At 37.8% G+C, this 18,274-nt stretch overlaps 1 protein-coding gene across 1 annotated transcript in view; it reads left to right on the forward strand.

Moving 5' to 3' along the window:
- The window catches only part of LOC306886443 (PDZ domain-containing protein 8-like), a 38,133-nt gene extending 20,489 nt beyond the window's left edge, over nucleotides 1–17,644 (forward strand). The window contains exons 4-5 of the mRNA XM_079443548.1: nucleotides 12,556–12,718; nucleotides 12,858–17,644. Coding sequence (XP_079299674.1) covers nucleotides 12,556–12,718; nucleotides 12,858–15,118 — 2,424 coding nt within the window. The 3' untranslated portion in view covers nucleotides 15,119–17,644. The remainder of the gene's footprint in view (nucleotides 1–12,555; nucleotides 12,719–12,857) is intronic.
- The last annotated feature ends 630 nt before the right edge of the window (nucleotides 17,645–18,274 follow it).

Here is an 18,274-nt window from a genome sequence, read left to right on the forward strand (position 1 = left end):
TCCGTTATGTCCATGACGTCTTTGTGATGCTCTCATTTCAGATGTTTGCTGTTGAATGTCCCTCAGACATGCACGCATGCACACACACACGCACAGACTCAATTTTACCTTCAATTTGTGGCGTGTGTGTTATCCAGCTGCCTTGTTTTCGTGTTTCCATTTGCCCACCTAAATTTAAATCTTATTTAAACCAAAGACAAATAACCCTCTGTATACGTGCTTTGTCAAGATATCAGTTCAGGTCTTGTTCATCTAAGCTTATTCAGATACAGACATCTCTCATAATGGCTCTAAGATGGCTGTTTCATGCGCAGCACCTTGTCTTATCACAGTCTTCCCCCCCGAGGACTGGCTTTCGGGCCACTATGATGCTGTGTTAGTGTCTATTTTAAATATCTAAAATGTTCTTAAATTTGTCATTTAATGTATAATTATAAATATATATTTTAAATATAAAGATTTATATATTATATAAATTTCATAAATATAGAATTAAATATAATTTAAATCATTGGAATGATTTATAATAAGAACATTTCTTATGGGATACATAATAATTCATTACATTTACATAGCTCTTTTCTAGACACTCAAAGCTAGACACTTGTTTTTTTTTCTTGTGTGTATAAGAAAGTCATATTTAGGGTCTGTCATTAGGATTTTCCAGGCTATTTTTCTAATTTATATTTCCAATTGATTTTGCTCTGTGCCAATGATGATCATCCAACTAATTTGACAGCCGTCCTTGTGCATGTCGGAGTGTCTGATGGGTGTATTACCAATGCCACAGAGCTAACACTCATTGCTGGTTATTCTGGCCCCTTCACTAAATGAATCCCAGCTCCGCCCTCCACAACAGAAAAAGCTGAACACCGATTGGTTGGCCGAATCTTGATGCACGTAAACACAAACAGTGTAGTTTTTATCTATTCAAAAGATGACGCAAGTTGGAACAGATAACGGAAATGTTACAACAGGCCAAATTAATCAATATAATGGAGATCAATTAACTGGATTTCTATCTTGAGACACAGACAGGTGCACTTTTCAAAGCCGCAAAGATTTGTTTCTTAATGACAGCATTATTTTGCAAAGTGGTATAAATCCAATGGAGCCGCATTTTGTGAGGTGATGTATGGAGAAACCTCCTTGTCTTTAGTCAGCGCAGCGTGATTTTCAGCCAGTTGACTCTTGTTCACCGGCCAAGTGTACGGGGTCAGGGCCCAGTGTCTTTAACTTTGTTCTGAAGTATGTATTGCCCGCAGTCAGCTGCTGCTGTATTTTTAGTTAATTGTTGTTTGTACTGGGGTGTCTGACAGGCCAGCTGCTCTTTGTCTGTGCTGTTACGATTTGATGCAGTCTGAAGTATATTGCTGCTAAATCTCATTTTTATGCAGTTTATTGCTGCTCTCTGCTTGGCCGGGCACCTCTCCTGGAAATAAAAGGATTGGAGAGAGAAAGAGAGAGCTGCAGAGACGACTGTGAGGCTCTAGAGTAATATATCTACGCTTACGGCTATCTTTTTTTCTTTGCTTTGATTTGCTTTGCTCATTTCCTTTTGTTTTTTCCATTTCCTTTTTCCTTTTCTGATTATCTTTCTCTTCTTTCCTTATTTTCATCTTTTATATCCTTTCCTTTCTTTTACTTTTCTTCCTGTATTTCCTTCCTTTCTTTCCCTCCTTCCTTAATTTCCTTTCCTTACTCCTTTACCTTATTTGTCATCTTTTCCTTTCTTTATTTCCTTTTTTCCTTTCCTTACTCCTATACATTATTTCCTTCCTCTTTTTTTAATTTAAATTTTTCCTTTCCTTCCTTTTTCTTTTCTTCTTTTTTCCATTCATTCACTTTCCTTTCCTTTCCTAAACTCCTAAAAGTTCATAAAGTTTCCTATTTGTGACCTTCCTGTCTTGCTTAGTTTATTTCCTTACGATATTTTGACCTACTATAATTTCCTTGCCTATTTCCCCCTTTTTTCCTGTCTTTCATTTGCTGTTTACTATATTTCCTTAATCTTTTTCTTTGTTTCATTTCTGTATTTTCTTTTTTCATTTAATCATTCCTTCCTTTTTTTTTATTTTTATTTGCCTTAATTCTTTTCCTCCCTCTTTTTGTTTCTTAGTCTAACTCATTTCCTTCCCCTTTCTTTCTTTATCTTTATTTGTGCTGATTGTTGGGTTGATGAATAGTAGTTTGATGTATAAGTTGTGGACCTTCATTTGAAAGCCGTTTTAATGGATGAACAGTGTTTGAATGTTTCTGACTGGCCTCATCAGCTGCACAGTTCTCACTGGAGCATTAATTGCTTGCAGTCAGATTGGAGCCAGGCGCTAGTCTACCCTTCAGAGTCCATCGCTCTTTGAAGCAAAATGTCACCTGTTGAATATAGAGCTGCTGCTGAGAGTGTTATAAAGCCATGAATCTTCTGACAGTATCAGACAGCTGCTGATTGCATGGGAAGGGACATTTGAAACTCCACTTTTAAGTAACTGCCTCAGTTTAAGCTGAGAATGAAAATGACAAACAAAATGCCAGAGTGATAAGGATGCACTCTTGTTCCCCCCGCATGTTGGTTGGCCTTTGAGCACTGATAGGAGAGACTCTTCATTTTCCCTTCCATCTTTCATTTGGTTCTTCCCATTCTACCTTTCGTCCTGTGCGTGTAGGGGTTAAACCGGGGGCGGGTCCATGTAGATGAGGGGACAGATCCTGAGCAGCTGAATAACAATGAAGGTGCTAAAAACGGAACCGAATCGACGGATGTTAAAGAACGCTCTGGCCGCTGCATGTGAACAATTGTAAATGAGAGGGATGAGAAGGGTCTTGTTTTTTTTAATGTCCCCCGTCTCCATAACAACCCTCCCTTTTGTGTGGTGCTCTCTGAAAAGCCTCCTCCTATCACAAAAACGTAGCGGCAACATGAAAATTCAGCCTGTCCGTGATGAGACGCGACTGCATTCATCCCAGCTTTGAACAAATGCTTGCAAATAGAGTGTTTCCTGGAATAGGTTCGTCCACGAACAGAAAGTGAGATGCAATTAGTGCAACTTGCTGAACCCATGGTTGAGGGTTTCTTCCAAGAAATAAAGGCTTATTTTGTTTTGCACATAAGTTTGATTTGGAATCAGCAAATTTGTGGTAGATTTTTAAGGTTTTTATGATATGTATATATTTAATATCTAATATTTAGTGCAAATTGACTTCCTCTAATTTAAAACTTTGAGTCAGAACTGGATATGGTAGATTTAGTAAATTATAACCTCCTGTCATTGTCATGTAACTATGTGCAATGCAGTGTTTTGTTAATTTGCATGGATTGGAGGATGGGTGAAATGAAGAAGAGCGAGTGATTGAATTAGGCGAGAGTTGGAAAAGGGCAGTGTTGATGATATTCCACCACCGCCATGAGTTATTGTGCTTCATGTGACTCAAACCAGGCAACTTAATATAAAACACATTAATCCACAGCAACACTTCCTGTTTAATTATCCTCACTTCCTGCCAGCTTTGGCTGTCAGACATTTTGAAATTGAATTTTCATCAAGCTCTGTAATTTCTCAATATGAAATTCCATCGCTTAATTTTTAATCTTGTCACTAATGGAATAATTGAGCATATTTTTTTCCACTTTATCTGAGGATATGTGAATCCTTGCAGTTTTGTTGTAACACTGAGGGGGGAAAAATCATTAAGAACCTTTATAGATAAATATGTGCATTAGTTTTGTACTTCGTAGACATTTGTTTAAAAAAAAAAAAAAAAAAATCATTGATTTCAGTTTAGGCGATCGATCAGCCGCTAGCCAGGTCAGATGGTAAAAATAAATTTCTAAACAACAATTTTACATTATACAATATAAGTTTACTTTAAGGAAAAAAGTTAAAGATATTAACACTACTTTTCAGATAATTAATATATGTATATGTATCTATGTGTGTCTGTGTGGTATGTACTTCACAGAAAAAAAATATTAATTCTTCCTGGATGGATAGATGTCCCCAATAGACAGATGTCTGATTGGATTTATTACATAAATTATCTAATATAAATTGGGTATTTTTAAGAATAAAAAAAAAAAAAAATTGTGACATTGATGCTTGAAAAAAAATGCACGCATGGGATAAGAAAAATAAAATTCAGTATATTTTCTTTTAGGTGCAGTTTTTTTTTTTTTACTGGAAAAAAACTAAACATTTATGTACAATACCACTTCTAAAACAATCCAATTTGTTATTTGAGAACTTATCATATCTGACTTTCACTTCCGTTTTCACCAGATCTTTCTAAAATCCTCTGTCTGGCCACTTCAGCTCATCGATCTAAGCCTCCTTTCTTTCACGTCTGTTACTTTTTTTTCTTCTTCCTTTGAAATAAACTATTAATCGCTAGAGCTCTCTTATGCTGTGTGTGTGCATGTGCGTGCGTGTGTGTGTGCGTATGCCTTGCGGGGACTGCTACCCTATACCCTAACACTAATCGCTCTGACATGTGCCAGATGATTCGATTACTGGCCATTGTTCTGACGGCTCTCACTACTGCATCTGACCACTGAACTCAGCCACTGTGTGTGAGGAAGATACTGGATGTTTGAGGAGTAGGATACTGTATCTAAAAAAAGATATCTTAATATTTTAATATTTATTTGCTCTGAAATTAGTTTTTTTAATCAGAGCAATCTTAATTTCAGTTTAACAGACATTGTGGCCAATTTCATTCAAAATGTGCAATGTAAAAAGTAAAATACAAACCAATCTAAAAATGTCTCTAAATAAACCATATGGAGTTCTTATTCATTTATTTTATTCAAATTGTATTTTAAATATTATTTACAGAAATCTATTTCTTTGTTGTAGCATGACTCTTTGGTTTGTTTTCTCTTTTTGCCAGCTGGTGGGAGTGAGTCTGAATGTGCTTGTCGATCTTAATTTCATTAGCTCACCTCTGTAGTTCAGCTTGTGGATTAAACTAACAGATGAAGAAAAACAAACCTTTTAAGAGAAACAGGCTCTGAGGAGACAGTGCTACACTTTTCTCTGTGATTCTTCGTGCATCTGAAGTTGCTGAAGGTTGCTTCCTCGATCCTCGATGTTTGTCACTCAATGAAACACGTCAAACCACATTACATTTCCAGTGAGTTATTCCATAGTTATTTGACGATGGATCTTTTTACCAAACACCTCATTCACTCAACAAAGGAGGACCAAATAAACCTGCTGCTTCATTGTTGATTCTGTCGATTTATCACATGATCACTCCTGGCACGAGTGTTTGACTTGGCACGGTCTCTGTCATCCCTCAGAACTTCTGTGCATTTGATCTGGAAGCTATAGGTGTGATCTAAATAATCACAGTCAGATTCAACCAAGGTTTTAGTTGGCCAACCTTTAGTAGATTTATTCTGCAAGGAGACATTAAATTGATCAAAATGACAGAAAATTTCCATTTCAAATAAATGCTATTCTTTGGATTTTCTATCCATTAAAGAATTCTGAAAATAATTATCATGGTTTCCACAAAAATATTAAGCAGCAAAACTGTTTTCAGCATTTATAATAATAATAAGAAATGTTCAGCATATTTGAAAGATTTGTGAAGGACTGGAGTAATGGCTGATAAATTCAGTTTTGCCATCACAGGAACAAATTACATTTTAGAATATATTAAAATAAAAAAGTAATTTTTAGTAATAGTAATAATAATAATAATAATAATAATTGCAATTTTGATCAAATAAATGCAGCCTTGGTGTGCATAAAAGTCTTCTGAAGAGCTAAAATATAGTTTGTAAGCAACCACAAATTACAAAGAAATTATTTTCCATGTTTTTTTTGTTTTTGTTTTCCTGAATGTGCCTAAAGGGTAAAGCAAAGTATATATGTGACCCTGGACCCTAGGATCTTTTGGTAATACACCCCCAGGACCACAAAACCAGTCTTAAGGGTAAATTTTTCCAAATTGAGATTTATACATCATCTGAATAAATAAGCTTTCCATTGATGTATGGTTTGTTAGGATAGGAGAATATTTGGCTGAGATACAACTATTTGAAAATCTGGAATCTGAAGGTGCAAAAAAATCTAAATATTGAGAAAATCACCTTTAAAGTTGTCCAAATGAAGTTCTTAGCAATGCATATTACTAATCAAAAAGTAAGTTTTGATATATTTACAGTAGGAAATTTACAAAATATCTTCATGGAACATGATTTTTACTTAATGTCCTAATGATTTTTGGAATAAAAGAAAAATCAATAATTTTGACCCATACAATGTTTTTTTGGCTATTGCTACAAATATACCCCAGCGACTTAAGACTGGTTTTGTGGTCCAGGGGGCGTATTACAGAAAGATCCTAACATTAAAATCTTATCTTATCTGTTTGGTAACCTTAGTAATTTCAGTGAGGACCACATTTAGGACTAAAGCTATTACAGAACAGCATTTAAGTGGGTTATCTTATCTTAACTACAGATAGGAAAGGGGTATTACAGAAACCTCCTAACTTGACAAAAAACCCTAAAAACTGTCTTAACTTTAGGACAACCCCACAGCTGTCCTAACTTCAAAATTATTTGAAAGTTAACAGAAAAAAACGCTTACAACTGTGCTGTCGGACAATGATATTACATTTATTAATAGTTGAAAATGAAGAACGAAGATGTTTAATGGTAGTAAGTCTCTGGAGGACCCTGAAGATGTTATATTTTGATGACAAACACTTATAAGTAATTACAGTTAAGTTAAGATTTGCTTCTGTAATACGAATTTGCAAAAAATCCTAATTTAACATCATATCTTAAGTTAAGACCTAAGATAAGAAACTTTCTGTAATACGCCCCCAGGGTCACACATCAATTTTGTGTTGTCTGCTGGGCATCATCATTATCGCTCGTGTTGCTTAAGTAAAGGATGAGAGTCTGTTCTGAAAAGGGTAGATTTATATGAGCCAGTTGAAGAGAAAGGTGGGGGATGAATGAAATGGATAGCAGGAAAAATGGAGGTAGGGAGAGAAATGGAGAGTGGGAGGTTTGGCTGAACACACGCAGTCACTCCTCCAGCAACAGGTGTACACACAAGGCAACTGTCCGTTCTGCACAATAGCTTCAATGGGCATCTGTCAATAATCACACGTAACACATCTACCACCTACAAACATGCATGCACTCGCTGGCACCTGATTACTAGAAGAAAACTACCATTCTGTTGTACAGAGTGTACTATATCTGGTGTGTGTGGAGTGTGTAAGGCTGATTTTGTGTGGCATGTTTTCTTTCTCTGAGCAGTTACTCATCTGTCTGTCTGTCTCTTTAAGTGCACCGTACAATTTGATGTCTGTGCGCATTTAGAGGCAGTATTAGGGTGGCCAAGCATATTGCTTTGTTTTGTGTTGTGCATGTGTGTGAGAGAGAGAGAACTCGTTCTTTTTAGAGGCATCAAAGAAAAACTAGAAAAGTAAATGAAATCAAAAATTTGATGCTGTTTTGTTTGCCTCTCTTTCCTTGTCAAAGATGCTTTTGTAATGTAACATTGTTATTCCTCAAAAGATTCTCAAATTGTTTCACTTATTTTTTTCGATTCAGCGTAAAGCTTTTTACATTACTTCAAATCAGTATTTACTCACCCTCACGTTGTTTCAACTTCATTTTACATTCTATCTTCCATGGAAAACAAATGAGTGTCACTAATATGTGACCCTGGACCATAAAACCAGTCATAAATCGCTGGGATATATTTGTAGCAATAGCCAAAAATACACTGTATGGGTCAAAATGATTGATTTTTCTTTTATGCCAAAAATCATTAGGACATTAAGTAAAGATCACGTTCCATAAAGATATTTTGTTAATTTCTGTAAATATATCAAAACTTAATTTTTGGTTAGTAATATGCATTGCTAAGAACTTCATTTGGACAATTTTAAAGGCGATTTTCTCTATTTTTATTTTTTTTGCACCCGCAAATTCCAGATTTTCAAATAGTTGTATCTCGCCCAAATATTGACCAATCCTAACAAACCATACATCAATGGAAAGCTTATTTATTCAGATGATGTATAAATCTCAATTTGGAAAAATTTACCCTTATGACTGGTTTTGTGGTCATGGGGGTGTATTACAGAAAGATCCTAACATTAAAATCTTATCTTATCTGTTTGGTAACCATGGTAATTTCACTGAGGACCACATTTAGGACGAAAGCTATTACAGAACAGCATTTAAGTGGGTTATCTTATCTTAACTACAGATAGGAAAGGGGTATTACAGAAACCTCCTAACATGACATAAAACCCTAAAAACTCTCTTAACTTTAGGACAACCCCACAGCTGTCCTAAATTATTTGAAAGCTAACGGAAAAAAACGCTTACAACTGTGCTGTCCGACAATGATATTACATTTATTAATAGTTGAAAATGAAGAACTAAGATGTTTAATGGTAGAAAGACTCTTGGAGGACCCTGAAGATATGTTATATTTTGATGAAAAACACTTATAAGTAATTACAGACTGCCGCACAACATATTACAGTTAGCACAGGAACTGCAACCAGCATTATAGAGACCAACAAAAGTGTCACGGAGCATAACTGTTTGTAGTGCAAGTGAATAATGCCTTACGTTTTTTTTGCAAATGGCGATTTTCAAAGTGAAGTAGCTTCTATTATTTTGTTTACCTCATCAGCAGCTCGGGCAGTGTTGGTTGCTTGGTAACAGACCTGAGAGTGGATTGTCGAGCTTGATTATGCCATTTAAGATTTCCTAAATAGAGATAAGATACTATTTTGTAAGATAGGATAAGATAAGAATCCCAAATCAAGTTAAGATTTGCTTCTGTAATACGAATTTGTGAAAAATCCTAATTTAACATCATATCTTAAGTTAAGACCTTAGATAAGAAACTTTCTGTAATACGCCCCCAGTGTTTTTCATCAAATTATAACATCTTCAGGGTCCTCCAAGAGTCTTTCTACCATTAAACATCTTCGTTCTTCATTTTCAACTATTAATAAATGTAATATCATTGTCGGACAGCACAGTTGTAAGCGTTTTTTTCTGTTAGCTTTCAAATAATTTTGAAGTTAGGACAGCTGTGGGGTTGTCCTAAAGTTAAGAGAGTTTTTTGGGTTTTTTGTCAAGTTAGGAGGTTTCTGTAATACCCCTTTCCTATCTGTAGTTAAGATAAGATAACCCACTTAAATGCTGTTCTGTAATAGGTTTCGTCCTAAATGTGGTCCTCACTGAAATTACTAAGGTTACCAAACAGATAAGATTTTAAAGTTAGGATCTTTCTGTAATACGCCCCCCAGTGTGATGCATTTATTTGGTCAAAAATACAGTACAAACAGTAATATTGTGAAATAATATTATCATTTTAAATAACTAATAATTGAATATATTTTAATGTTATTTATTCCTGTGATTGCAAAGCTGAATTGTCAGCAGCCATTACTCCAGTCTTCAGTGTCACATGATCCTTCAGAAATCATTCTGATAGGTTGATTTGTTGCTTAATCAATATTGAAAACAGTTGTGCTTGCTTAATATTTTTTGTGGAAACTTTGATAATTTTTTTCCCAGAATTTCTTAGAATAGAAATTTTCATTTGATTTCTTAATGAACGACATTTAATTTGATTTTTTTTAAACAATGTAAAAGCCTTTACTTTCACTTTTGATTAATTTAATGCTCCCTTGCTAAATAAAAGTGTTAATTTCTTTGAAAAAACATGTTGCTAATTTGTTCAAATATTGTCAGGGAACTACAAATCTTAACTACACGTATGGCTTCTGAAGATATGCTTTGTTACATGCTGCTTTTATACTTTCTTGTGCTTTTTTCAGAGCTTGTAAGCTCAATTCCACATTGTAATAATAGAGAAGCAGGAACCAGCACATTATTCACAATATATATTTCACAGAAGTAAGTCATATGTGATTCGCGTGACGTGGGTGAGTACATAATGACAAGAGGTTTCATTTTTATTGTGGTTTTATTGAATGTGTGTAGTGGTATTTAAGTGTTGTGTTTTTATTCTGACATTTATGCTGTAATCAATGGAACTGACCTGGAAATGTCCAACAGGGCCCCTGTGTGTGTTTGTTGCTGAAAAGCTGTTTTATATATCCCTGATACTTGATGTGAGGGTGTATCTGTGAATCTTGTGGTGATGAGGTGAGACGGACGACAAATTGACACATGAACAGCGTCCTCACGTACCAGTTGGAGCGGCAGCAGTCCGTTTACCTGCACTCAACACATGCAGACACACAGTAACACACACAATGTGCGTGTTCTTCCTGCTGTGCCTTGCCATGGTTGTGTAATTACCCCTTAGCCACCGCTCAGCTACAGAAATCGCCTGTAATTGCTGCTCAATGTCGCCGTTCGGTTCCTGTGTCAGACAAATCTCTTTTTCTCTTTCATTTCTTCTCTCTCTGTCTTTGAACCTTGTCATTTTGTCGTTCTAAAAGTGGGAAAACAAAGGTGCGTGTAGAGTGCAGGTGTCTCTTTCACCCTCTGCTATTTACTTTTATTTTTGGTCTAAGGAAAATCTTGTCGTTTTCTTCAGTAATTCCAGTTTGGTGGTGCACTGTATTGTAATTAAGTCTGATGGTAGCGCTCCTGTGCTCATTTTCTTTTATGTAGATAACTTGACCAAATATTGCTCATTCAGTCTTCAAGTCTAGGCATGTAATGTAGGTCCAACATAATCCTGTACCAGAAGACTTTAATCTGAATGTTTGGAAGTAATTTTTAGTGTTTGTTAAGGTGAATATCAGATAAAAGCCTTCTCTAGATCACAGCCCTTGCAAACAATGGTGTCTTGTTTTGTGTTTTGTCATATTTGTTTCAGCAATCTAACTCATTAAATCCAGAACATCATTTTTTTTCTGGATTCCTCACATACACTTAGCTTTCATTTTCTTTCTCTATCTTGAACAAGGTTGCAATAAATTATCCCAAACATGCCGGTAAAAGACCATCAGTGTCCTCAAAAAAGCCTGAAGCTTTTGTTTTTCTCCCACGAACCCTCTCTGACATATGTAAAGGGTGGGATCAGGTTGTGTCCTGAGGGAGGAAATGTTCAGAATTAATCATCTCTGTGGAGAGTTTAACAGCAGCCCTTCAGTCATTAAGATTTATGTTCCTGTGTATTTATTTTGTCTTTTATAAACAAAATTATCTTCAGCATCTCAGCTAAGCTGACATGTATGCAAATAGAATTGGAACAAGTGTTCTCTCCTTGTCTCTTTTCATACTCACTCCTATGGCTACCAAAAATGCCCTTGTTCAATTGCAGTGCAATTGATTATGTAAAAAAATATGCTTCAAAATAATGTTTACGTGACCATTTTAAACAGTAAATATTCAAATAAAACATTTAATGTTTTTATTTTGAATCAGTGGCAAAATGGAAACAGCAACATAAGATATCAATGTTAAATAGTTAGATTTATTATTAAGATAGACAGACAGACAGATAAGACAGACCGATATTAATATATGAAATATGAAGTTGAAACTATCCATTTTATACTGTTGAATTTGGGTGTCTTTTTGTAAGTTGCCTTCATAGAACTTTCAGTGGTTTCTTGAATGTTTCAATAGACAGTTAGTCATTGGTCAAAACTGGGCAAGTCAGTCTTCCGCTTGCCAGCTTGAGTAGATTGTCTGTTTTTTCATCCCATGTTTAACTCAATCAGTGCCCTTCTCAAGGGTTATAACAAATGACAGCAGCAAAATTACAGTCATCCATCTCGGCAGCGTAGATCTGCTTCCTGTCTTTTCTTTCCCATCCCCAGCACAAACAACGGAGAGAGAGAACACGGGAGACACAGAGGGCATATCATGGAAAGATCAATGAAAAACAATCATACTGGTGTTTGTGCAACTATTATACAGTCCAGATCATCATTCTTGCTTCTTGGTGGTTCTAGTGGAATCTTTCCACACTTTGGCACACTAACTTGCTCCTCCTGTACCTGCTGTTGTATGGTGTCCCCCCGAGGTGCAGGTGGACCTGCAGGTGGATTTTTGATGCAGGCTTTGTGATGCAGCCAGCCTGAAACAGCAGCTGCTACTTCGTGTCACGTTTGCAGTGAAATTATCAGTAATTGCAGACCTTCCTTCCTTCGTTTTAGAGAGCATTGTTTTATCACCATGAAAATTGTTAGATGTGATGGGAAGAGAGAGCTTTCTATAGAAAGTGAAGGCTGTCTTGTTCACATTATAATGTAGGTTGTCCGCCCTAATTATAAACTGCTGTTGCTGTCAAAAGATAAGCTTTAAAAAAACTCTTTCTTTTGGCTTAACCGCTAGCACTCTTCTCAACTAGTAACAAAAGCTTCTCCTAACTTCTCCTTTCCTATCCAGTCCCACTTGTTGATCTTATGGCTTAAAGTAATGTATGCCAGAACAACACCTGCAATAAAAAAGATGTTACAATTTACAAAGCTACTTGGAATTTAATTATAATTGTGGATCCCAAGATTCTTCAAGTACACAACCTTTTCATTAATATTATTCGCAAATCTGATATTGTTTCTCTTTGTCTGTTGCAGACTGAGGTGATCAAAGGACCATCTGGGAGCGTGGGAATGACGTTTAGGCATGTCCCGGCCAGTGATGGTGACACGGTGCATGTGAGCATAGAGACTGTCACCCCAAACTCCCCAGCTGCCCTGGCAGACTTACAGAGAGGAGATCGCCTCATTGCTATTGGAGGTTAGTGATTACATACAATTACTTTTACTATTCAAATGGCATGTTTGACACGGTGGATAGTTCATTTGATGCCCAATTTTGGAAAATTTTATAATAGATTTGCAAAGCTTCAAGTGTTCTTCATTGTCTGTTTGCACAGGAGTCAAAGTGACGTCCTCTGTCCAAGTGCCGAAGCTGCTAAAACAAGCTGGAGAGAGAGTGATAGTCTTATTTGAGAGGCCGGTCCGGCACCAGGTGCCGACTGTGGGCTTGGGGACACTCCAAGAAACCCTAGGCCCAATGGAGGAGCCCAGCTATTTTCATCAGCCTGGGGGCTACGAGGAGGACCCAGCCCCAATAACCACCATGGACATATCTGAAAACAGAGATAATGACTCTGAGTTTGAGGAGCTAATCGTCGAGTCCAAATCAACTGCAGCTCCAGTCACAGTTGACACTAAGGAGGATTTCCTGCTCTCTGTAAACCAAAGTCCCAAAAAAACTGTGGCCAACTTGGCAAAGCCCCTTGGTTCCATCTCGCCAATTCTCAACCGCAGACTGAACCTTCAGTCCCCACTCAAACCCCAGCCCAAAGAATCACCAAAGGCGCCAACTCTCAAGACTGCTGAATCTTCTGAACCACCACAGAGACCAACGGTGCCCCCTCCTCCACCGCCTGCACGCCCTCCTGTCCCTCCCAGGCCTCATATAAAAGTCACATCTGCCTCCTCAGAAACCCAAAGCCTGGTCGAAGGTAACGAAGCTGCAGTGGAAAAAAGTCCAGAAAAAACACAACCCACTTCTGCCAATGGTGACAAACCGGTAGAGAAAATCGCTGTTAAGTCACCAGAGCCGAAGCCTGTGAGCAAGCATCCAGAGCCTGCAGAGGAAATCCCAAATATTCAAGCCACAAACAAGCAAGATTCAGCCAAAGACAAGATATCCGAGAGCTCCTCCAACACTAGGGACAGTGTCGATGAGCAGGGTCTCTGGGAATCGTCTGAAACCATGTACCGCAACAGAGCTGCCCGCTGGAACAAAGCCTCTGTGATCCTTGAGGTGGAAAGCCACCACAAATTCCTTAATGTAGCACTTTGGTGCAAGGACCCCTTCAAGCTTGGTAGTCTCTTGTGCTTGGGGCACATCAGCTTGCACTTGGAACACATAGCACTGGAATGCTTAGCTACGTCATCTGCTGAATACCAGAGCACCTTCCGTCTATGTGCACCCGAACCAAGGGCCAGCGTCAGCCGTACTGCTTTGCGCAGCTTGAGCACTCACAAAGGTTTCAATGAGAAACTCTGCTATGGTGATGTTACACTCAACTTCACTTACCTTGCAGATGGGGAGTCAGACCTCTCCAGTGGACTGGTAGAACGTGAGCAAGAAGGGAGTCTACAGGAAGAAGACTTAAAAGACCGGGAAAAGGAACGGGAGCAGGTACTCATAGTAACCCGGGATGAACCAAGTTACAGCGGCATGCATATCGGAGAGATGCGGCATAATTTTCAAGACACTCAGTTCCAGAATCCCACTTGGTGCGAATATTGCAAGAAGAAGGTCTGGACCAAGGCTGCCTCACAGTGCATGACCTGTTCTTATGTCTGCCACAAGAAGTGTCAGGAGAAGTGTCTAACAGAGCATCCTTACTGCGTAGCTGCCTCAGACCGGCGTGGGGCGGATCCTGAGGCCAAGTCTACCATCAATCGGGCAACTACTGGCCTTACACGTCACATTATCAACACTAGCTCTCGACTCCTCAATTTGAGGCAGGTGCCCAAAGCCAGACTTGCAGAACAGGTTGCAGAAATGGGACCAGGGGTGGTGGAACCTTCTCCAAAACACACACCTAACACATCTGACAATGAGAGCAGTGACACAGAGACCTATGCTGGGGCCAGTCCTTCCAAGCAGCCACCTGGAAGCAGTGGCTCCAAACTGGTGCGCAAGGAAGGTGGGCTGGACGACAGCGTCTTCATCGCCGTCAAAGAAATTGGTCGAGATCTTTACCGTGGCCTCCCGACAGATGAGCGATCACAGAAACTGGAGTTTATGTTGGACAAGTTGCAGCAGGAGATTGACCAGGAGCTGGAGCATAACAACTCTTTGAGTGTGGAAGAGCGAGACACGATTGACTCTCGACGCAAGACCCTCATCTCGGCAGCTCTGGCCAAGTCCGGTGAACGACTCCAAGCTTTGACTCTGCTCATGATTCACTACCGTGCTGGCATCGAAGACCTAGAGTCTGTAGAAAGCACCTCACCATCTGAACAGCATGGCTTTCCGAAGGCCAAAGCAGTGGGTCTGGAGGAGGCGCTGATGGGCACAGAAGTGTACAACAGTGACATTTGCAGTCCTGTTGATGTTCAGATGCTGGATGAGATTACAGAGGAGCAGATTTGTGTGGAGGCATTACAGTAAAGGTGACAAAAGGCATCAGGGGCTTGGGATTCAAGAACAAAGACTTTTTCTCATGTTTGACTTGGTTGACCTGTGGGTGTTCCACAGGTGATTGTGAGGTTTGTAAAAGTATTCCTAAAGATCATGGCAATGTACTGTCAATTGAGGAATTTTGTGAGTGTGTCAGTAGTTTACCAGTTTTTTTTTTTTTTTTTACATTTAAATTTTTTTATAAATATTTAGTCCTTAGTTACTGTTTTAGAGAACCATTTGTAGACTTTCTGCAGTATTACATAAAATACACAGAATATGAGTTCCCATGATCAAACCAAGTTTTACCTGCCTTACCTGAAAGGTGCAGTCATTTTTTTAAAGCAGAAGCTTCAAAAGGGAGAGTTAGTGTAAGCTTGAAGCAAGATGAGCTTGAATATGTATTTTGATTTTAACATGTATTGGTAGAGACTGAATTATGTTCATGTGTGCTGTTAGTGATGTTCATGGAAATACACCCTATTCATTGTGTTTTGAGCTTCAAGCCCCTCTGCCTTACACTATGTCCACTAAAAAATGTAGGATTATATCCTGAACAGCAGTCCATCGAAAATGATGCCATTCCTAACCAATATTTTCCTCTCTGAGCACCTTTTCTCATGTTACTTTACAGTTGTTACTAATTTTAAAGCATAATTTCTTTATTCTTTCATGTTAATTTTGTTATTTTTAAAATATTTAATGTTGAGAGGGGATCCTCATAGGACAGATAATCTTGATGTTATTATAATACTAGGGACCATTCTTTGTGTAATTTATATTTGTCACAAAGCCATTGTGACTTTTCTCTTTTTTTTTTTTTTTTTTTTTTTTTTTTGAGGGTGGGATATTCATATCGCATATGTATGTTTCATAATATGTTTCCAATAATTGTCACTTATCTCATTACATAATCTCACAATTAATTTGTTTTGAGCCTTTGAGTTCTAAAATAGTGGCGATTATTCTCAAACCAATTTGGATACATTTTATCCACCATCATTTGGTTCTGGTGAATGGTTGTTTGTGTGAATGTGTCAGCCTGTTCTTTTTTGGTTTGGAATATGTAATTTTATCATCATGCAAGCAAATTTTCAGTATGTCTCACATTTGTGTGCTTGGGCATGATTTGTTGCCATTGAAAGTTCATTTTACATGTTGTACTAATGAATGTATCTCCCAAATTACTCACTTTACATTCATTATTCCGTTCACCTCTCAACACATCACCTTTCAAAGTGTAAAACATCATTAAAACTATCTTTTGTCAATGCATACAGTATTCCTTAATTCCCAAAGCTACTGTGTAAGTTCATGAACAGTCTGTAACCTGTCTGCTGGACTCAAAAGCTGAGAGTGTGTTGTGGCCTCTGTCTGTGTATTGCTGGTTAGTTTTCATTTATTTAATTTACGTTAAATGGACTGGAGTAAGATTCTTTTTTGCTGTTACTTCATGTGGTTTACACTGTAACGACGGTAATTGGCTATATGCATTACTGAATTAAAGATTTTTAGTAAAAACGAACAATAAACTTTAGGTGGCGAGGACAAAACTCCTAGCCCAGGGGTGACCAACTTCATCCCAAAGAGCCACAGTGTAGATTTCCTCCAACCTTGATATAAACTGACCTGCCTGTAGCTTTCTAGTAACCCTTAGAGACCTTGATTAGCTTGTTCAGGTGTGTTTGATTAAACTTGGAGCGAAACTCTGCAGTGGCTCTCCAGGATTGAAGTCCTAGTCCTGTGCTTGTTCAACCAACCTGTTAACAGTCGTGCGGTCCTTGTTAACATTTCTGCTGCTATATAATCTATTCAATGGGCCTGGGACATCATTTTTAAGGTTGGGTCCTCTCACCCCGGCCCAATGAGTATGCATCACCTTAGTGGACCCCCCTCTGACCCCTACTGGTGTAGAATTAAGTCAGTTTTTGCTTGTGCAATATTTGCATAAGAAGTTCATAACCACTCAAACCAGAAAGGAATTTTGATTCACTTGAAGAAATAACATTTAAATGGTAAGCTTTCTAAGTTATTTTCTGGCTTCTTGTCTAGTAGCTGCTGCTGTAATCCTGTGCTTTTCAAATACAACGCCACCATCATATGCTCTCAAAATATTTCTACAATTATCTCCATCACAATAAGAAAAAAAACACAACGGTAAAATAACAAGTACGAAACATAACATCCTCTTCGGCAAACTGTGGTTAAGCTTTTTTGGGAAAGCTGTTGTTCTTATTGGAACCTGTGTCATGTTTAAAGCGCTATTGTAAATGTAGGTGACTTTCAACCCTGTTCTTTCTCCCTGAACTTATATAGTGCTCAACATGTGGGTTCATCCTTTCTTTTTTGTTGTTGTTGTTGTTTTTGCTTCATGTAAATATGATTTTGTTCTTTTGTGGGTTTTATTTATGGTGGAGGGCATCTTCCAACAAAGTGCACAGCTTTTAAACTTGCTGCAAGACCTTTACGCACTGACATATCATATTTGCTTATGCACTTGAGATAAATAAATGATTAGAAATGAAAAAAGTTCCTCTGTAATTTTTGCACCTTCCCGTTCGCACTGCTCTGCTGTAGGCTAGGTATATCATTTATTACAATGACTCTAGAAACAAGACGAATACTGCAACAAAATTCATTTTTAAGTCATCAGTGGTCATTTTCGCTACATTTGATAGCCGTGAAGCCAGTTGCGTTCTCAATCCTGTGTTTAATGGAAAGGTAGCACAGTGTAATGGAAAATGTGTTTAATATGTGAATGACTCCTTGAATTTAGTGGGTTAAACTGCATGGACAGTCACTTAAGAAAACCCTGCGATCTGATATCAGGATTATCAAAAACGAAATGTTCACAACATTAGCCATTAATAAGACATTGGGAGCAGGTGGTATTTTGTTAGTGGTGAACCCGTTAACAAGATTGCCACGCTGCAGAATCAATAACAGGAAATAACACTCTTAAACCTTGGTCCAATTGACTAAAGCAAAGCACATTTTTAAATCAATAGAACGTATTAAAGTTCGATTTGATTGGATTTCCATTGGATAATGCAGTCTTGAATTGTCATTCTAGCAGGTTTTCTTTTCATACCAGTACTAAAATGAATGATCAATCATGTAAAGTCTGTGTTTGCAAAATGAAGATCA

The sequence above is a fragment of the Barbus barbus genome (genome assembly GCF_936440315.1).
Source record: "Barbus barbus genome assembly, chromosome: 20".
NCBI lineage: Eukaryota > Metazoa > Chordata > Actinopteri > Cypriniformes > Cyprinidae > Barbus > Barbus barbus.